The sequence below is a fragment of the Paramisgurnus dabryanus genome, chromosome 22 (assembly GCF_030506205.2).
Source record: "Paramisgurnus dabryanus chromosome 22, PD_genome_1.1, whole genome shotgun sequence".
NCBI lineage: Eukaryota > Metazoa > Chordata > Actinopteri > Cypriniformes > Cobitidae > Paramisgurnus > Paramisgurnus dabryanus.
In genome coordinates this window covers 23,164,339-23,187,135 of record NC_133358.1, presented here as the reverse complement: position 1 = coordinate 23,187,135, position 22,797 = coordinate 23,164,339, and the positions used below count along the sequence as shown (strand labels likewise).

The window sequence follows — 22,797 nt, the reverse complement described above, 5'->3', positions numbered from 1 at the left end:
TATCCTTGCGATGTTACAGCAAGTGCCGAAGGACAAAACTCTGACATGCATCCATCACATATGTACAAACATATTTACAAACACACTCATGCACTCACAGGAGTCACAGATAAGTGAAAAACAGAGTAAAGTTACATAGCATATTAAAATTTCACTCTCTTATTACCTCCGGGTCCAGTGGACCCGAACACCACATATGTAATATAAATGTGTAGGGGGGTGTACAGTGTACAGTCATTATAAAGTTGTTTATTTTTATGTTCTTTATAGAAAATGAGCCAAGGCCAATGAATCTGAGGTTGAAACAACAATTAATTGCATAATTTTTCTTTTAGTAAACATTAAAAACGGGTCCCACAGACCCGAACACCACACAAGGGTTAAAGAAGAAAATTTTCTGGAAGGCATAAAACTTTTTAGATAAAATAAGATAAATAAAAAGCACTACATGGGTTTTAAAGCCATGGTTGGGTAAAATATGGTAAAACCCAACAAGTGGTTTAAAATTTGTTTAAATGAGCCAATAAAACTGTTATTTATACCGAGTGCTGGGCATAGATTAATCTAGATTAATCTCATACAAAATAAAATGAATTTTTGGCATAATATATGGGTTTGTGCTGTGTGTAAATATTATTAAAACACACAAACATACATATATATATACATTTAAGAAATGTTTTATTTATATTTTTTTTATTTATATAATATATAATATATAAAAATATAAATAAATATATATACACATGAAAATGTTTCTGAATGTGTGTATATTTATATATACATAATAAATACACACAGCACAAACTCATATATTATGCAAAAAAAACTTTTATTTTGTATGAGATTAATCTAGATTAATCTGTGCCCAGCACTTATTTAACCCAACCATGTATAAATAAATGCAGTTTATTCATGTGAACTCTCACCTTCTCCTGTCCCTTTGGTGCTGTATATCTCAAGCATATCTCAAGCTTGATTTTAATGTTGAATAAAACAAGAATTATATAAAGAAACATTTGTGTCTATTCCCAATTATTCTGATGGCATAGGATCACTATTGGGCTGCCATTATATCATATAGCATATAGCCATATAGCATACAGTAGTAAGAACTGAATAATGAATCTTTAAACTTTTCTGTTTTTGTTCCACCTAATATTTTTGTACGACAGCCGATCAAACTCTGTCTGATCCTTGCTTATAAAGCAAACTCCTGTAGGGCGCCAACCCTCTCAACTCATCCGAAGGAATCGCACACGGGTATCTTGGTGCCACACACAAATATTCCATGCAGCTCTGTTTATCGTGGATAAGGAGCCCTGTCTCAGCTGTCAGACAGCACTGCTAACCCACTTCATTTTCCAAAACAACATACGCTCCATCTTTCCCTTCCAGAAGACTAGAAGAAGCAGCATGGATAGGGAATAAATTTAATGTCTCTACATCATCTAGGCCGGCAATAAAAAAACCTTAGTTCCTCCCACTCGAAAGCCGCTTTGTACAAAGCTGAACCCCTTCCATCTGGAGGTGTTTGTTTACCACCCTGTTTGCACAGCAAAAACAGCATAAGGAAACAGAGCTAAGTAAATCTTTCTGTCTTTCCTTCTCTTCCCCTTGGAAACCACAATGCTTCCCGCGTTTTTTTTTTTTTTTTGCAGCTCTCGTCCCAGAACAAAGGGTTAGCTTTTGTTTTATATCTAAAACTATGATGCTTTATCTTCTGGAACATGTGACTATAGCATTTTAAAATACTTAATCTGCTAATAACATGTAAGGTACACTCAGAGTATTTTTAGTCCAGCATTGGGTCAAAAATGGACAAGCCCAGCCCGCTGGGTTGTAATTTAACCCATGCTGGGTTGTTTTAGCCCATTGTTGGGTCAAATGTAAACACTTTCTGGGTTAATTTCAACCCAGCGTTGCGTCAAAAAGGGACGAGCTTTAAAATAACCCAGCATTTTTTAGACTGAAGCATCCATAAAGACTTTCTCCAGTTATAATATAAATATTTATTTTATTTTATTTTTTATTTTTTATTTTATTTTTATATTTTATTTTTATATTTTATTTTTATATTTTATTTTTATATTTTATTTTTTTTATTTTGTTTTATATATATATTTTTATTATTATTTTATTTTATTTTATTTATTTAAACCCATGTTGGTTCAAAAGGGGATAAACTCAGCCATTGGATTAAATTAACCCAGAAAATATTTGACCCTAAACAACCCAGCAGCATAGGTTCACTTTAAACCGCTTTTTGACGCAACACTAGGTAAAAATAACCCAGCATTTTTCTGTAAGCACTTTAAAGAAACATGGTTGGACAAACCCAACAGTTGGATAAAATTATATTTGTCTCATTGACCAACCATAGGTTAATTTAAACCAAACAGTTGGTTTTTGTCCATATTTTACCAATCATGGTTGAAATTGAAAACAACCCAGGATTTGTAGTATGTGTTTTATAGCCCATAATTATATGATATACAGTACACAGTATAACTTTTACTCGTGTCTCTGCATGACCACCAGGGTGCAGACTCCCTCAAATGTACTGAATACATGATTTCTGATTCAAAGCAGTTATGGTCCCACACACTTCTCATACAAGAGCACATAAGGGATAAATGTCCACTCGGGACAATGCTTTGTTCTGCAAATGAATCGGAAAGCTTCAGTTTTCATGCTTTAACTGTCATCCCCCTATGTGATTAAGGATGCGTATGTGGGCCAGAGCCCACTGATCAGTGAATCTATGGTGAAGTTTTTGTATGATTCATGCCGACATACTATGGCCTGACCCGGGCCTGACTCCAGCCTCCATCTGCTCGGCTTCTGAAGTAAAGATGAGTTGGAGCAGAATCAATAGGCAGCCAGGATGAAGGCCAGAGATGATGGTGAACTCTGTCCTTGTTGGATGGTTACACCACTTCAGATTTTAAATACACAATATTTTCTTCACAAAGCAGTTCTGTTCACAAGTGTGACAGTAAACATGCTGGATCTTCTCAGGAAGGCCAAGTTTCAACTACTCACTGTTCAATTGCTCATTCTGTACATTGCTCTAAAAATTGTGGGTTGGTTAATTTAAACCAATGGCTGGACGTGTCCATATTTTACCCATCCATGTGTTGAAACAACCCATATACACGATATGCAACTTTGTTCCTGTGTAATAACCCCGTCCTCAAGTCCTACATCTAGTGTAAATATTACCCCTGTAAGCATCAATGCAGTTGTAAAGCATGGCGAACCAGCGTGCCCTCATTAAAATGAATACAGCCGAAAGCCTTTTATCCTCGTGGGAAATAAACCGAGCGCGAGTCAAATTCACTTTAGCGCACCACCCACAGGAGGAGCGCGCACCCAATTGAATCAACGCGCTCAGAAGCGACGTTCACACATAGTCCCCGTGGGTACAATTTCTCTGTGTCTTTACTCCACATACCCACTAGTCTGAAAGGTAGAGACCTCAGAAGAGACTGCAGTTGGTGCTTGCATGAAGACGCGTTTTGGGGGGACTCGCTGCGCATGGCACATTACGCCTGGATCTGAACCGAAAGGGGCATCCGATCAGGGCTCTTATAGAAATGGGTGTTAAGAATGGCAAGCGGTTGAGTTTGCAGGAGTAAAGCGTCGGGACGCGCATTCCTGGTCTGCGTTAGGGAATGTGGTGGTGGATCTCCTTTGGCGCGACGCTTTCGGATGCGCGATGCTGGATGAGATGAAATCCCGGGCCAAATCTGGGCGCTTAACGTGATACTACAGATCTGAGCTCCCTAAACCAAATCGTCTGCCCCTCGCACGTAAAAGGGGAATCCGCGGAAAGTTGCGCAATGGCTCTCGTCATGGAACCTGTTAGTAAATGGAGCCCCAGTCAAGTTGTGGACTGGATGAAAGGTACGTGCTTTTTTATTAACCTAAACCGCAAAACCATCATTTACAAATCCAATGGCGCAGAGCAGAACACCTCTCGCTTTATTTAAATGCTATGTCGTGTGTTTACAATGTAGCTGTAATAACTGAAACCATATCTTTAGGTATTTTTAATAAGTGTAATTTTGTTATTATTCCAAGCGCAGACACGAACAGGTGTTAGATAACGAAACGGGCCAACAAATAAACGATTTACAGCTACTTTCAAAAATCATAATAATTAAACTGCACTTTATTCATATAGAAAATATACACCTCTAAAAATAAAGGTTCCTAAAAAAATTGTCATGCTGTGTTCCACAAAACAACCTTTAAGGTCCACAGAACCTTTCTGTTGCACAAAATGTTCTTCCTTTTGTAGGGATAAAGGTTTTATAAACTACAAAAACGTAAGAAAGAAATAGTTCTTAGAACTTTTGACTAAAAGGTTTTTTATGGAACCAATAATGACATCACCACGATAGCACCTAGTACAGTGAGTGCAGGACTAACTCAAAATGCTGCACATAGCTGTACACTCACCAACAATGCTGAGCATCAAATATATCCGTCTATAATAAAAATTCATATTAAGGAAGCATCCGCATATACAGTAGGTAGCTAAAGAAGTGAGGGAGCATCTTTGATAACGCACCTCGCGCGGAGGCAGAGGGGCAATTACGCACCTTCTCCGCTCTCGTGGGCGTGGGCGGCGTGTCCAGATTCGTCATCACAATAACAAATCGAGCAGTGAGTTATCAAGGTTGTATCTCAGAATTTGAGCGTGTCTCAGTGGGATAATGATTCACAGATCTGTGATATAAGAGTTGATGGAAAATTGTTTCATTTCCATATCCAGTCTTACGGCTAACATGTAATGATGAAGTTATGGAAATATGTCTGCTTATGAGAGGAGGATCTCTGACATCAGATTTTTCTCATTTGCAAATGATGAAGCTTATGAAAGCACCATATAATGATTTTACAATGTATTATATACAAAACAGTTTGATAAAGACTTGGCTAACTTTTTTACAATGATTATAAAGATCTCCTGCAATTTATTTCTTAAATTATTTATTTACATTAAGTCTCTACTTCTCATGAAAGCAAATACAAGTTTACCTGGAACTAAAGGTAAAAAAATTTTTTTATCAGTATTTGTGTTAGGCTATCTAGGAATGGAACCCATGACCTTTGCGATGCTAACACAAACCAGTTGAGCTACAGAAACACTTGCATCTTCTTGTATGTGCACTGGTTAGAATCGGCTGATAGTTTAACCACGAAGGCGCATTTGCCCTTTGTGGCCCTTGGTGGCTCTAGTTATTGTGATTACATTTATTGATGTGCTCTTATTCTAAGCTTTAATTCCCTGTTCAGCCTGAGCTTATGCCATAAATTGTACCTAGATGATGCATTAGTAGCTTAATACTGCTCCTCAATACCCCCCCCCCATACACACACACTCACACACTGTCCTATTTATCACGATTATCAGACTATAACCTACAAAAGACAGAGCTGTGGTTTTTCACCTGTTTGTGAAGAGCAGATTAAATGAATAGCACAGCTATGCAGCTTATGGTTTGGTTTGAGATGAGTTAGTGTGTTCAAGGGGTTCATGGTTACACAAGCTTTGGGTCAAGCTGTATCTGTGACTTAAAGCAAATCTGTTTTCAGTTTCTGACTCAGAGAATTAGTGAGTGTTTTGATCGATGCCTGTATGTGCTGCATACGCCCCCGGGCCTACACATTACGCTCAGCGCACCCCCTCTTTGGCCCTCTTTAAATGCCATTATTAACGTCTCGCTAATGCCGGAATGGTATATTGGTGCTCCGAAGGCTGCCTGGAGTAGCATAAACTCATTTACTTTGGAAATCAGCAAGGCATTCGGAGAGGTCCATTGAATTTTTCTCATTGGATGCTTTTGAGTGATCAAAATGTGCCACTCTTATAGAGTCATTCGTCACGGTAGAACTCAGTACTACTAACAAAAATTCAATGCAACTAGCACCTGAAATGAATTGTATGTTATATTTGAAGGGTAAATATGTTTATATGTGAGCCTTTCTGTGAGACACAGATTAAAGTCTTTTTAAAAAGTGCATTGTTGCACCTAAAGCGGTCATATTAGTACCTCAGAGGTGCATATTGGTATCAAATGTATGTATATTCTGTACCTAAATGGAACATATACTGTATTAGGACCTTTTAAAGGATACTGCTCCAGTGACAACTTGGTACCATTTTTTATCCTTTTCATTTTCTGACAGTGCAACAGGTCACCTTTTGAAAAAGGTAGTTTTAAAGAAAGAATACTCTTTTATAAAACTCAAATTGTAATGTTAACATGTTACAGTTTTATTGAAATGATTTACAGGAAACTCTCAATGTGAAACATAGCTTGAAATTAAAAAATATTTGAGTTTGATTAATTATATTTTTACACAAGCCACACACACATCTCTGCTACAAATGAACATTTGAAGTTTGTTTCTATTACTTACCGATCTTGTACAATTACACCAAACGTGACAAAAGTGCAAACGTTACAACTTACCCCATAGGTGGGGTTAATTGTAACAGGCAGGGGGTTAGTTGTAACACTTGCTAAAAATGAAGTATGCAGGCAAATATTTCAATACTAGTTTGTCTATATACTTAAAGTGGATATTGTTTATATATCTGTCTGTAATAGACAGGTATCCACACTGTATTCATTCATCCAGCCCTTTTCTAACAATAGTTCAATTATAAATGGATACAAATGTCTAAATATGTGAGAAAAAGCAGCACAATTATGACAAAACATGTGCCAGTCTGTGATAACCATACTACAGTTTCAAAAATCAAATTCTGAGATAATGAGCATCAAAGTCAGATTTTTTCAAGCCCACCTAGTGTTGTAGTCAAGACCACCTAAACCGAGACCAAGTCATGACCAAGACCAAGACAGGCCGAGACCGAGACAAGACCAAGACTTTAAAGGGTCGAGACCGAGTCAAGACCAAGACCAAGACAGGCCGAGACCAAGTCAAGACCAAGACCATTGCCAGTCACTGCATTAAAACACTTATGATAAAATGTGGAATATGCATATGATTAGGCACTTCTTGTCTGGTGTGTGTGTGTGTGTGTGTGTGTGTGTGTGTGTGTGTGTGTGTGTGTGTGTGTGTGTGTGCCATCAGAGAAGTTGATAAAATAATCAAAGGCATTGCAGATATGTGGGAATTTTGTCAAGCAAATAAAAGTGAACAAACACTAAAGAGCTGAAATCAACCATTTATTCTGAACTGTTTTTCCATGGCTTGCCATCCACTTAACACAATGCAGGTGTTTTTAGTAATAAAATTAGAAAAACTGTCATTGGGAGAAACTTAAACAATGCTTAAACAATGCCAACATCATATGCCAAACCTAAATAAACTGCATAAAATTAATGATAAAAAATAAATTTGTGATGTGCACTGCAAAAAAATGATTTTCAAGAAAACATTTTCTTAGTATATTTGTCTTGTTTTCAGTAAAAATACCTACAAATTCTTAAATTAAGATGCTTTTCTTGATGAGCAAATACCCAAAAAAATAAGTCTAGTTTTTAGACCAAAAATATCAAATTTAAGTGATTTTGTGCATAAAACAAGCAAAAAATCTGCCAATGGGTTAAGCAAAAAATCTTGAACCTTTTTCTTAAACTCTAAATTCAAGAAAAATTCAAGAAAAAATAGCTTATACCATTGGCAGATTTTTTTACTTGTTTTATGCACAAAATCACTTTTGCTCTAAAAACTAGACTTATTTTCTTGGGTCGTTTTGTTCATCAAGACAAAGCATCTTAATTTAAGAACTTTTAGATATTTTTACTGAAAACAAGACAAAAATACTAAGAATTTTTTTTCTTCTTGAAAATAATTTTTTTGCAGTGTGCCATCAGTTGTGGTCTTGACCGGTCTTGAAATAAAATTCAGAGTCCTCTTTGTCCAAGACGAGACCAAGACCTTTAAAAAGTGGTCTTGAGAACTACAACACAAAAGGGCGATTTATAGTCGTGCGTAGGTCCTACGGCGTAGCAGCGACGGCGTAGGTTCCGCGTCGGTTTTCATTTATACTTCTGCGGCGTCGTCCGCGTCGACGTGCAAACACACCCGCAGACCGCTGGTAGGCAGTAACCACGCGTGTAACCACAGTAGCAGCAGAAGAAGTCACAGAAGAAGAAGCTAAGCAAGTTAACCCACAAACGAAGAAGAAACAGCAACTTGTTGTGTATAATTTGAGAAGACCAGCAATGACGGAAGTAAATAAACAGCGACTTTTGATGCAGTTTGAGTTAAATCACTCCTCAACTTGGCTCATCTTTGTTTTCACCGTCACAAACGGAAATACCTATGACGCCGTTTTTTTACCTGACGGGAGGGGTTCTGGTGGACCAATCACAGCGCTTGTGGTCTGCGTAGATCTGACGCGCTGTTAAAAATTTTGTGAGGTGCGCGTCAGGCTACGCAGAGCTACGCACAGGCTACGGATAGCCTACGGCATAGCTACGGCGTAGGACCTACGCACGACTATAAATCGCCCTTAAGCCCACCAAAAAAGTTGCTAAGAGCTGCAGACATATTTCAAAATGATGCTATGTTTTAGTCAACAAGACACTGATTAATATGACATAGCATTGGATTTGGTATATTACACACCCAACTAAGAAACCGAAAAAAAAAAACATATGATGAAAAAATTTACTTACATGCCACCAAAACACTCGTTTATCAATAATTCTCTGGAAAAACATTATATATTTCCAATAATATGGGGGAGATTGTCTTTTGGCAGCGTGAAAAAAATACCGGAAAAACAAAACATTCAACCTTGTGCAGCAATGTTAATAGTCTGTGTTACAACTAACCCCACGTTAACCTAACATGTGCTCGCTTGGTTTGTTGTTAAAAAACACATTATTTTCCACATACTGTACATTATTATTGCTCCTTTATGCCCTGCCTCCCCCTTTTTTGTGTGCATATCGTTAACATGTACTAACACACACTTACACACCAAAGGAAATGTAAAATCGTGAATCGGATAATACGTGCTCTTTAAAGTGATGGTTCATCTTTCAGACAAACACAATCTGAGTTATATTAGAAAATCTTCTGGCTCTTTCACGCTTTAAAATGGTAGTAAATGGTGCTACTGATTTTTGTAATCCCCAATACAAATGGGTATTTTTCTTACAAAATCGCATCGATTGCACTCAGAAGGCTTTTATTACCCTATTGGAGCTGTGTGGATTATTTCTGTGAAGGATGGATGCACTTTTTGGGCTTTAAATTCAGTAGCACCATTTACTACCACTATAAAAGGCCATTTTCTAATATATCTTCAAATGTGTTCGTTTACAAAATGATGATGTGTCATATACATCTCAGATGGCTTGAGGGTGAGTAAATCACGGTGTCATTTTCATTTTTGGGTGAACTATCCCTTTAAACCTGTCCAGGGTCAGACTGTGATTACTATGCATCTAATGAGAGACAATTGATTAGTGTTAAATGGAGGCCTTTAATGCTCATAAATAAATACATTTCTTTTGTTGAGCCTCAGAGCCCTGACGTTCAATACACAGCGGTTAGAAAAGATACAGCTGGACATTTAGTGGCCAATCAGCTTTTACCCTAGAGACCTACAAGATATAATGGAACGATTAGCACGTCCGTAGTCATTTGCTACGTATTTTTGCATATGATCATTTACCAAGGCCATTCATAACACAATGTAGGATGGTATATGTATAATAAGATATATAGGTTCAATGTGCATTGATCAAAAAGAACTCAGAAAGCAACAGCGGGAAACATGGCCGCAGGGTTTCTGTGGTCGTGTGTCTGACTGCTCCTTCCTCTTGATTAGCTTTGTGACTGCAGGGCTTTAGATGTAATCGTGCTCTATCACATCACTGCATCCTCGTGGATCCCTGCTTTCTAGATCTCTGTATCGGTGGCCTGCGAATGACTTCTCAAAAGTCCAAAATAAACCTTAAACTGTAACCACTGTAGTACAAACGGGTATATTTTCTGAAGCGTAATATTTGAGTAAACCTTTGTGAAAGCAACACTAAGGTTGGGGGTTAAATTCTGGCAAATATATGAATGTAATATTGTGTTTAATATGTTACTACGAACCGTTGTTTGGCTTTAATTCTTAATAGGTTTTTTATTTGGATCATTAGTCATCGTGTGCTCTGTAAACACAGAAAGTCTTTTGATGGTTGGCGCACCTTTCATTTCAGCTGGGTGCTCATGCACAGATCATTTAAAGTGATTTTACCTTCATTTATATTCAGATGTGATTTTTGAGTAGATGACTTTGCAATTATTCGTTTGATTTTCTACATCCTGAACAATTCAGGGTTTTTTGGGGGGCTGCTTGTGAATACTGTAGGTAGGCAATATCGATTGACGAAGGTAATGAGAGCCCATCACTGCATAATAAAGACACTAGCTTCTCTTGTGTAACTTTTCCATTGTATTTCTTGGTTACCCCTCACATTCACACCACACTAAAAGACCTCGGTGAGAACATGATGAGCTGAAGAGAACTAAAAGAAAAGCTGGATTTGAAACATTTAAACTTTAAACTGTTTTATCAATAGGACAGAGTACACTGTGAACTTAAAAAAGTAAGTTACCTAAATGCCTTAAAATGTTTAGTTTATTCAACTTAAAAATGTAAGTTGACTCACATTTAAAATTGTTGTGTCAACTAATCAGTGGCGTAGCAAGTCAGTCCTGGGCCCATATGCAAAAAAAATTTACGGGCCCCCTTAAGCCAAAGCCCCCCCCAACCTTGCCCGTTGGCACTGTTAACTGTGGCGCGCAGGTCTGTTAACAACATATACTTTTAATAAGGTAGTCAAATATTTTTACTTTACTTTTTTACTTCAAAGAGGAGATTTATATCAAGAAAAACGAAATGTTTTGGGTAGTTTTTGACTCGTGACTAACTTCTCCACCTTCTCTTTTCTCTTTAAGGCCCCACTTTTATGTTTATATTTGTCCATCCTTAATGTTCATGTAGATAGCCGCTGTAGTAACCGCTCACACTGTGTTTTCTTTTTTTTTGTTTTGGCGCGGCGATGCGTCATGTAAAAAAATTATGGCTTAGTAGTTTACGGGAGCCACGGAGTGCAAAAAAAAAATAAACGCAAACAAGAAATGACAGAGAAATTTGACATTATGGAGAAATAAGAAATCACTACACATGATATGCATACAAAATATATTTATTGCGTCCACAAATAAAAATAAAAATTACAAAAAAAAATTATTAAAGGGATAGTTCGGCCAAAAATGATATTAAACCCATGATTTACTCACCCCCAAGCTGTCCGAGTTGCATATGTCCATCGTTTTTCAGACAAACACATTTTTGGATATTTTAGAAAATGTTTTAGATCTTTCAGTTGATTAAATTTAATGTTACGGGGTCCACCCATAGTCCACGACCTTCAAGTCCAAAAAAAGTGCATCCATCCTTCACAAATTAAATCCAAACGGCTCCAGGATGATAAACAAAGGTCTTCTGAGGGTAATCCGCGCGGTGTTGTTGTAGAAATATCCATATTTAAAACTTTATTAATGAAAATAAATACCTTCCGGTAGCGCCGCCATCTTAGACTCCTCTGTATTCAGGAGAGAGTATTAGCGTAGTGTACGCACTTTTCTTAGTGGCGTATGACAAATTCGGAGGGCGGGGGCACAGAGCAGCAGCAGAGTAGCCTCCGTAGGCTGCGTAAGCTCTCATCCTGAATGCGGACGCGACTAAGATGGCGGCGCTACCGGAAGGTATTTATTTACGTTAATAAAGTTTTAAATATGGATATTTCTACAACAACACTCCGCGGATTACCCTCAGAAGACCTTTGTTTATCATCCTGGAGCCGTTTGGATTTAATTTGTGAACGATGGACGCACTTTTTTGGACTTGAAGGTTGTGGACTATGGGTGGACCCCGTAACATTACATTTAATCAACTGAAAGATCTAAAGAAATATCGGTAACACTTTACAATACAGTACATGAATAATCATGTACTAATACATAAATTAATAATTACTTTAATATGAAGTAATGATAAGTTAAGCCAGGTACTAATCAATAACTAACCATAACTATGTCATGAGTCATATGAATTCATGCATGAATTACAGCCACCTTAACTACACATTAATACATGTTTGTTAGTTAATGCATTAATTAACACTTTGGGTAACCGAAATCAAACATGCTCTAGAACAGTGGTTCCCAACGGTTTGCAGGATCTGATGCTTTGTTTGAGGTCAAATAAAGATGCATAAAATGTTCCACTTATAATTTTAGAAACAAAAGATATTTTTCAAATTCATGTGCTCACAATACCAAGATAGCAGGTAGTTAAAGTATTTTATTATGTAAGATAATTGTTCTCTATTTTTGTGTGCTTGTCAATGTAGATTGCAAAATCAAAAGGAAGGTGGATGTAAACGTTACGGCCTACAACAGGCTGTCCGCTCGTTACACTTGTGGTCTGCTGCTTTTGGCGCTGTCAAAATATTTCAGTTAAAATCATTCTGACTATTCCTCAGAAATGACAAACATATTAACCAAAGTCACAATGCCAAATGTATAGTGTTCATATAAAGACCATCAAACCGTCAATCATACCAATTTATTTGTGAAAGCTATTAAAATGTTATCTTGATGTTATTTTAATTATTGTTTAATTAATTTTTCGCATTGTATCAGGATCAGCGTTCAACCAGGTGCGGATCTACGGGTGGATTGACAGCTTGCCCACCCAATCAGATTCATGGAAAACATTATGTTTTTTCATTCAAACCGTAATTCTCCAACCATTTGAACTATCAAAAAATTAGAATTGCTCCTAAAGAAAACAAATTGCGCTTTTTGGCAATATATGGTTTATTACGGTAATGTCTTGCTTTCCGTCCACCAATCGCTGCTGTCATCTAGAGCGGAAGAGGCGGGTTTGAAGAGAGCGTGGTAGGATAGATTGCACTGAGTAGCAGATTCGTGTGAACGTGTGGATCACTGCGGTAAAGAAAAGACTTCTAAATAAAAACGGTGTACACCAGCAACACTAAAGTTAACTCGCTCTTGGTGGCTCGGGACTCGACGGCCCGACTGGACTGTTTAAGTTGATTTTCAATAAAGCAGTGTTGATATTTTTTGCTTCTGGGTCTTCTATGTTTCAGAACCAGTGCTTAGGTAAGCCACGGGCGTTTAGCCAAATAAATGCTCAATGCTTAAATAGTTCATCGTAAATCGTTGTAATATGCTTATGACTTGCGAATGTTATGCTTATTTAATTGAAATAAACCAAGCTTAATGACGTATGCAGCCTGCATATCCGACCTCCGGAGGATGCAGCCTTCTGTTTGAGAGACGGTATACAGTTAGATTGAATAACGTAATTCCATCTAAAATGTACAAAACTGACGGAAAAAACACAGTCATTTTATCTTCCCAATTAACGCAAGTTAAAAAAAGTATGTGAATTTTTCTGGCCCGCAGATGTATAGATGCCCACCTATCAAAAACACTTTCTGCCTCCGCCACTGGGTAACTTATATTTTTATTTGTTAATGTATGATAAGGTCATGACTTTACTAAGGGGGCACATCATTACTAACTCATCGTTAACTACTCATAAACTAACATAAATTCATGATTTGTTAATGTATGATTAGGTCATGACTTTACTTGAGGGGGCACATCATTACTAACTCATCGTTAACTACTCATAAACTAACATAAATTCATGATTTGTTAATGTATGATTAGGTCATGACTTTACTTGAGGGGGCACATCATTACTAACTCATCGTTAACTACTCATAAACTAACATAAATGCATGATTTATTAATGTCTGATTAGGTCATGACTTTACTTGAGGGGGCACATCATTACTAACTCATCGTTAACTACTCATAAACTAACATAAATGCATGATTTATTAATGTCTGATTAGGTCATGACTTTACTTGAAGGGGCACATCATTATTAACTCATCGTTAACTACTCATAAACTAACATAAATTCATGTTTTGTTAATGTATGATTAGGTCATGACTTTACTTGAGGGGGCACATCATTACTAACTCATCGTTAACTACTCATAAACTAACATAAATTCATGTTTTGTTAATGTATGATTAGGTCATGACTTTACTTGAGGGGGCACATCATTACTAACTCATCGTTAACTACTCATAAACTAACATAAATTCATGATTTGTTATGGTATGATTAGGTCATGACTTTACTTGAGGGGGCACATCATTACTAACTCATCGTTAACTACTCATAAACTAACATAAATTCATGATTTGTTAATGTCTGATTAGGTCATGACTTTACTTGAAGGGGCACATCATTATTAACTCATCGTTAACTACTCATAAACTAACATAAATTAATGACTTGTTAATGTATTATTGTGTAGGCCCTACACAATGACTTTTCTTGGAGGGGTACACTGTAAAAAAGTTATCAATTACACATTCTTTACAAATTCAGCTCATCAAAATCCAAATTTTTGGTGGTTTTAAAGGAGAGGAGAAAATGTGAAAATTGGTCAGACATTTGGAAGGGGTAATAATGGCTTAAAAGAAGAACAAAACAAATACTGTATGTGCATTTTGATATTAAGACGAGCCAGTTCACACAATAACCATCGTCTGTAGGCTAACACTGATTTAAATTTAGAAAGAATAGCGTCTGTCACTCTTAATGGCAGCAGTGGAACTAATTTTAATTATTAATCCATAATTGCACATTTAATGATTAAGGTTAACTGTAAATGTTGCAAGAAATCCAGTGCCATTCAATGTTTTTATCTCAGCTGCAGGAGCAAATATATAAACAGTTTTGCATTACAAACCTAAACATTTTGCATTAACAAAAGTTATTTTCGTTCTTCTAGAGAGCTTATTTGATATGGAGTACGCAAAGTGTTAGTTAATGCATTAACTAACAAACATGTATTAATGTGTAGTTAAAGTGGGTGTGATTCATGCATGAATTCATATGACTCATAACATAGTTACGGTTAGTTATTGATTAGTAAATAGCTTAACTCATCATTAGTTCATATTAAACTGATTATTAATTTATGTATTAGTACATGATTATTCATGTACTGTTATTGTAAAGTGTTACCGAAATTTCTAAAATATCCGAAAATGTGTTCGTTTGAAAAACGATGGACATATGCAACTCGGACAGCTTGGGGGTGAGTAAATCATGGGTTTAATATCATTTTTTGCCGAACTATCCCTTTAAAAGCTGGGGCGGGCCCAGGGCCAGGCCCCCTATTGTCCCAGGCCCATTTGCAAGTGCATATCCTGCATGCCCAGACGCTATGCCACTGCAACTAATATTTTTAAGTTGAACTAACTTTTACAGTGCACTTTAAAATATATTTATTTTCAATTTTTAAAAAAATAAAAAATTATACTTTATCTCATGTTTATACTTGATCTCATGTTGCAATTTTTTGAGTAATTTTAATTCTGCCAATCATTTTCTCATCCACATTTTTTCCTGTGAAAAAAGCCCATGTATCTCTCTTACTTTTTGTGCTTTTTACATAAATGTTGCATATAAACTCTTTTGGTTGCTATGGTTTATCAAGATCGCTTGCCAAAATGCATTCCAGGGAACAGAGAAGTAAACATCTGATTGGAGGCCTGACTTTGATGGTAATGCCTCCATCTCTGTAAAGATTAGGGTGGAGCTTTTTGGCTGAAGTTATACTTTCCCAGTTAGACTATGGTACTCATCTTGCCGTGCTTTGTGGTTTGCGGTTTAACTGAAAGGCAACACTGCTTTTTATGGCGACATTGCCTCAAAGCGACTTTTCAACACAACCACATATGTTCTTGTAGCTGAACTCGTAGTGCGTGGTGTTAGGTATGCCAAGGTCATGGGTTCGACTACAAAAATGCCTCAAAAAAATGATTATACTGTATATAAATTGAATGCACTGTAAAGCCTGAATTATACTTCTGCGTCAGAATTGTCGCCATGGCTACACTATAGCACTGCGTAGCCTGATGCGGACCTCTCCAAAAACTTAACATGTAAAATTGTAACTGCCTACTAGCAATCTGCATGTGTAATTGCATGTCGATATGAACAACGACTCAGGTGTTTAAATAAAAACTGACTTGTAGCCTACACCGAAGAGGCTACAGCATAGGTCCGACGCAGAATTATTAATCAGCCTTAAGTTTTGACTGAAAGCATCTGCTGATGCATTATTGTAAATGTAAGCCGAATAGAGCCATTATATATGGTCTAGGCACCGTGCAGGTCTATAATGGTGCTTTTCTATTGCATAGTACCCCATGGGTCGGGTCGTGACAGTTCACTTTGGCTCGTTTAGCTTGTTCAGCTTTAGTACCACTTCAGAATGGGAGGTATTATGGGCATGTCATTATATTTGTACTGCCTACTGCTGTGACATCATACAAAAAGTGGGAGTCAGCAACAACGTGGGAGCATCGTTGGAATGCAGTGTTTCCCATACATTAATTTATCTGTCAGTCCGCAACAAAATTAATAATTGACCACAACAAATAAATGTTTGCACATGAAAGTCATGTAATGCTTTGCAAACTTTCCCAATTTTTTTAAGTATTGCTCTGGAGAAGCTCTGTGTGGTTGCTACTGTAGGTTGTTCCTTACTGGGCCAAATCAAAAGAGCCAACCCCTATATCTGTTATATTTGTCCCTAGATAACTAAGTCCCTTCTGCAATATTAGTCTATTGATTTAAAAAAAAAAATGTTTTATTGTCCGTCAGAATTCTGCTGTGAAAGTAATAACACACCTCTCTCCTACAAATGGCACAATCTGATGTATCATTAATGTATATAACAGAACAAAAATGTGGGATATGTAAAGTAATAATAGTAATTTGTAATAATTTGTTGTTGGGAGAATTTGATAAGAATTGTTAAGTTTTGAATTCTCAGACATTTGTAAACCTGCCACAAAGAATGTTTGTGACATACTGTATACCTCTGGGTAAACATGTGAAACTAGACGTCTTTAACCTTTCTCAGGTCAAGAACCCCTTAAAGGGATTCACCCAAAATTTTGTCATCATTTACTCACTCTCATGTTGTTACGAATCTGTATAAATTTCTTTGTTCTGATGAACACAAAGGAAGATATTTTAAGGAATGTTTGTAACCAAACCGATCAGAAGCCCCATTGACTTCCATAGTATTCTTTTATCCGGTTTGGTTGCAAACATTAATTAAAAATCAAACTTTGTGTTCATCAGAAAAAAGTAATTTGGTTTGTAACAAGATTTTTCGATTTTGGGTGAGCTATCCCTTTAATAGATAGAGAAGAGTAGCAGGGGCGGCAATACATGCATCAAATTTAGACTGGATTTACATACTTTTTTAGATTGAAGATAATAAAATAATAGTTTTTGGCATAACACATAACGTTTCATTTAAAGATGCAATTTGTATAATCAGCGCCACTAGAGGGTGCCAGATCAAATCAATAACAATGACGTAGATTAAAGGACAAGTTCGGTATTTACCACTTAAAGCCCTGTTTTCAGATTGTTTATGATGAAATAGAACGGTTTTGACTGAAATTTCGACATATGATACTGGCCCGAGAATTTTTGGGTGTTTCTTGTATCACCTCCCACCTCTATAATGGCTTTATAGGTGCACTGGAACAATCCTTCCTAAAATGCAGTAAACTTTCATTTACAAAGACGTGAAACTCACCGAGTGGTCAGGGGTGTTTACTGATATACTCACACAAAAATCGCTGCAAAAGACGCATTTCAACAGGTTTTATCGTAGTTTTGTCCAACTCCATTGACATGTATTAGATGTGCTGTGAGGTACGGTATTACTCCGCGCCGGGAACTTTGTTTCTATTCTTGCAATTGGCAAAAGGCGGATTATCGCCACCAACTGGACCGCAAGCCCTGTGACTGGTCCACCAGAACCCCTCCCGTCAGGTAAAAAAAACTGCGTCATAGGTATTTTCGTTTGCGATGGTGAAAACAAAGATGAGCCAAGTTGAAGATTGATTTAACTCAAACTGCAACAAAAGTCGCTGTTTATTTACTTCCATCATTGCTGGTCTTCTCAAATCATACGCCACAAGTTGCTGTTTCTTCTTCGTTTGTGAGTTAACTTGCCAAGCTTCTTCTTCTTTGACGGTCGCGCTGCTACTGTGGTTACACGCGTGGATACTGCCTACCAGCGGTCTGCGCATGTGTTTGCACGTCGACGTGGACTGTGACGCAAAAATTATAAATGAAAACCGACGCGGAACCTACGCCATCGCAGCTACGCCGTATGCACAACTATAACGAGCCCTTTACGCCCCATGTGAACGTACCATTAGGGTCCCGGCAACCCCTGTTGCAGACCCATGTGTTATTTATGCAAAAGTGTTTCATTTAATCTCATGCCTGTTCGTAGAAATGATTGAAAATGAGATTCGGTCGATGCATGCACATAAACTATAAGATCTTTCAAATCATTCCCTTTGAACAAAAACCTGAACTAATTTTCCTTTCTTTTACCGAACGATCGGCAGGAGAACCACAAGGATCCTGTCAGAAAGATGAAAGAGTCTTGTTACAATGCTGCTCTCTCTCTCCGCTGTGCACCATCATAATTGATTGTCATGTAAGAAGGTGCATTAGCTGCTTTTTGAGGTCTTTTCCTGAAATTAGACGCTGCCTGTCTCAGCTCAGAATGATTAGGTTTGCTTCTTTCTCCAATGGTCAGCATTGGTTTATTTGAGAGGAGAATGTAAAGCACTTGTTTATGCATGGTCGACTGAACATATGTACTCACACACACGAGGCTCCCTTGTCTCCAAGCAAGGCATTTTGGGGATTCCAGAACTGGCTGCCGGGTGGGACACATGAATATTGTATATCATATGACATGTGGCAAGGCTGGTGAGGATTTACTGTGTTGTGTGTGTGACAGAAATACAGAAATGAGAGAGAGAGAGTGAAGTAAAATGCACACACACACACGTATACAGAGCTCGAGCGTGGTGTCCTGGTCTACAGCTTTGAGGGGCGGGCGTGTGGGTGTGTGGCTTGGCTCAGGGCGACTCTTCCCTCCTGTGAAAAAGTGTAAAAGTGTGTTGTGCGCTGTTAGTGGGTGTAAAGGGTGTGAGTCATCTCTGAATCACTTTATAGAACTGAAGAACTGCAGTATATAGAAAAATATGCACTCCAGAAAGGTACCAGGTCTGTACAGTACACAGTAAGAGACTAAACACATCGTGCTCTTGCCCACTAATACAAAGTAAAGTTTTTGAATCGTGTCAGCGCTCTAGGGGGATCCTACTAGCACCCCCACTCGTCCCCTTTGGAAGGGGACCAGAGATCTAAATGGCACACGTAAACAGTTTGCTTTGACAGTAAACCACTCTGCACAATTGCTATTCAATTTAAAGAGGATTACAAAATTGTAAATAAGAAAAATAATAATAAAACAAATGTAATATAAGAAATATGTGAAATCCTGTCAGTTTAAGTCTCGTACTGTAATCTAATTATAAGAATAGGAGCATTAAAGTTTGACTTCATTCATTGATTTTACATTGATTTTTTTATTTTGACATGACCTTATCAATATTAAAGATATCAAGGTTATATTTTTACAGAATGTTTTTTTTAGATTATGTATGATTTTAGATAGCAATCACAATCAATTACTTTAGCTAGGTTTTCACATGGCTCACATACAGTAAATGTGAACCTGGAACACAAAACCATTCATAAGGGTAATTTATTTTAAACTGAGATATAAACATCAACTAAAATAAATAAATAAGTTTTCTATTTATGTATGGTTTGTTGGGATAGGACAATGTTTGAAACTAATATTTACTATAACTAAACTATTTGAAAATCTGAGAATCTGAGGGTGCTATATTTATATTTATTGAGACCAGTACTTGGCCTTAGTTTAATTAGAAAACATAACTAATTTTAACAAACATGCCTTACTAAAAACATTACTTGTGTTTATTTTGAGGCAAAACAAAGGGCACTGGTGTATTTTAAGATATGTCAGTGCAAGCTTTTTTCAATTTGGACAGCTCTTAGCCTACTTTTATTTTAGTCTAGGACTAGTTTAATTCCTGTCAGGAAAACTGCCCCCTTGAGTTCTAGATTTGATTTTCATGTTTGATGTATAACAGGAAAAATATGATACCACTGAACTGAATGGCAGTGCAGTGCACTGATGGACTTGCTGAATAAAAAGACTGATAAAGTTATTTTCACTGACCATCAAAGAAACATTTTTAATTGACACCAGAGTTTAAGAGGCACAAACAACAACCTATAACATTTAAATAAATAATTATATAAAATAATAAATAGAACACTTAAATGTTTACATTTTTCAAATAAACAACATTAACAATAATATCTAAAACACCACAAACAAGATTAAATGTAGCTAACATTCGCTATAACAACCGCCTCACTATATATCATCCCTTACGTAAATAAAACAAGCATAGTCTGACAGACAATGATCAGGTGATGAGTGACATCATAGGGTCAGTCAGGGTCAAGATTAGCGGGGAACTCGCCATAATGAAGAACTAAATAAATAACAACTGTGCTTATCATGATGACCGATAAAGAGCGCTGTTGATCAAGTTCTTTTTATTTATTTTATGTTACTTTTGATGTATAATTTTTTTCAACCACTAGCTGGCAGTGACTCTAGGGGGCCCTGTGCTGGCCACGGGGGCCCTTTGCAATTGCAAGTGTCGTTTAGTGGCTGGGCCGGCTCTGATCTAGAGATAAATAAACGACTCTGATGGCAGTATCTTTGCATTGCACCATGGGATGTCCTTTTCAAATAATGCCCGCCAACATCGCATTTTATTATTATTGTTATGTGTTGTGTGTTTTTTTATATGAACATAAAAAAATGGGTTGGACTCAGTCTGAAATTACGAGTCCTTCTCAACCAAATCTTTGAAGGAACAAGTCCAAGATGAGTCCGAGAAAGTAGAAATCGGTCTCGACTCGAGACCCGTCTCCGAGGAACGGATTCGAGTACTACATCACTAGAGAGGAGTTTATTTACTGTATACAGAAACTAAGATGAAAGCAATCTGTAATCATGTTTATATTTAGCGATGAATTATGAAAGTTTTATGAACATATGGCTTAACAACAGGATATTGATCTATCTAATGTCTGCTTACTTTCTGTTATCTGTCTTCTTAAGTCAAATGCAGCCATGGTTCTGCTTGTACAGTTCTGTATTTCAGCAGAGACTTGGAGGTCTGGCTCTTCACAGCCGGGTGGATCATTTTGAGACAGGGTTTAACTAGCTGATGAATTTCTCATTTCCACAAGTCCCCCCATGGGTTTGAGATTAAGCAGTGGCAGAGGAAGGACTATTCAGTGATGGACACACAAACATAGATCCACATTTGTAGAGCCTCGTTGCAGTTGGTGACATGACAGAATTAATGGCAAAAGGCCTGTACAGTACTGTATGTGTAGGAGTTCACACTTGATTCATTGGTATTTTAATCTCTTCCCTCTCTGTGTGTTACGCTTTTTGTATGCTTGTTATATTTGTGAGGCACTATAAATTGAAGATACTGCACTGCAAAAAATGATTTTCAGTAAAAATATCGATTTTTTTTTAAATCAAGATGCTTTTTCTTAATGAGCAAAATGACCCAAGAAAATAAGTCTAGTTTTTAGACCAAAAATATCAAATTTAAGTGATTTTGCGCATAAAAAATAATAAAAATCTGCCAATGGTGTAAGATTTTTTGCTTGTTTTATGCACAAAATCACTTAAATTTGATATTTTTGGTCTAAAAACTAGACTTATTTTCTTGGGTCGTTTTGCTCATCAAGAAAAAGCATCTTAATTTAAGAATTTTTTGATATTTTTACTGAGAACAAGATAAAAATGCTAAGAATTTTTTTTCTTGAAAATAATTTTTTTCAGTGTGCATATTTTCTTTCGTTGAACACTTAAGGTGAATATTTAAAGGGATAGTTCACCCCAAAATGAAAATTCTGTCATCATTTGTTCACCCTCATGTTGTTACAAACCTGTATTCATTTATTTGTTCTGCTGAACACAAAGGAAGATATTTTGAGCAAAGTTTGTACCAAAAAAGTTTTTGATCACCATTGACTTCCATAGTAGTATTTTTCTTACTATGGAAGTCAATGGTGCTTCTGTTTCCAAATATCTTCCTTTGTGTTCAGCATAAATAAAGATTTTAAAACAAGTTTGTAGAATCATAATGGTGAGTAAATGATTTAATTTTTTGGTGAACTATCCCAAGATATTTTTGGGGAAAAAATATCCGGGTCATTCTATTAAATGAAAGTGAATAGGGGCTGTGCATCTCCAAAATAACAAAAAACCTATCATAAGTACCACAAAACACATTATTATCAAGTCGTGAACGCACATTTACACATATGTTTCTCAGGTTGTGCAAAAGTGCGCACATTTGGTTTGTGCAATATATCCCCACAAAGTTCCGTGTTATAGTCACGGAATATTTTGCTCATTTATCCATGTCATTGTCACGGATCTCTGCATTTTTCCATGTCCGTACCACAGACTTTCTTTTCCGGGTCAGTTTCACGTATTGGTTACTCAATATTTTTTCCTATTTTTAAACTATTTTCGCGTGGGGTTGGGGTTAGATTTGGGGTTTGCGTTATGTCACTTTAACCATTTATACTATTTTTTTCAGATTTTTTAACAATTGTCGCCTGACGTTAGGGTTAGAGTTAGGTTT

The 22,797-nt window shown here is 36.8% G+C and overlaps 1 protein-coding gene across 7 annotated transcripts in view; it reads left to right on the top strand.

Moving 5' to 3' along the window:
- The first annotated feature begins 3,401 nt into the window (after positions 1-3,401).
- Positions 3,402-22,797, top strand: part of cnksr2a (connector enhancer of kinase suppressor of Ras 2a) — a 105,861-nt gene continuing 86,465 nt past the window's right edge. For 2 of the 7 annotated variants that reach the window (XM_065258382.2, XM_065258378.2), the window contains exon 1: positions 3,403-3,909. In XM_065258382.2, the coding sequence (XP_065114454.1) occupies positions 3,846-3,909 (64 nt within the window). In that variant the 5' untranslated portion in view covers positions 3,403-3,845. Of the gene's footprint in view, positions 3,910-22,797 lie in introns of all 7 variants that reach the window. The other 5 variants (XM_065258384.2, XM_065258381.2, XM_065258383.2 and 2 more) reach the window with 3 other exon arrangements.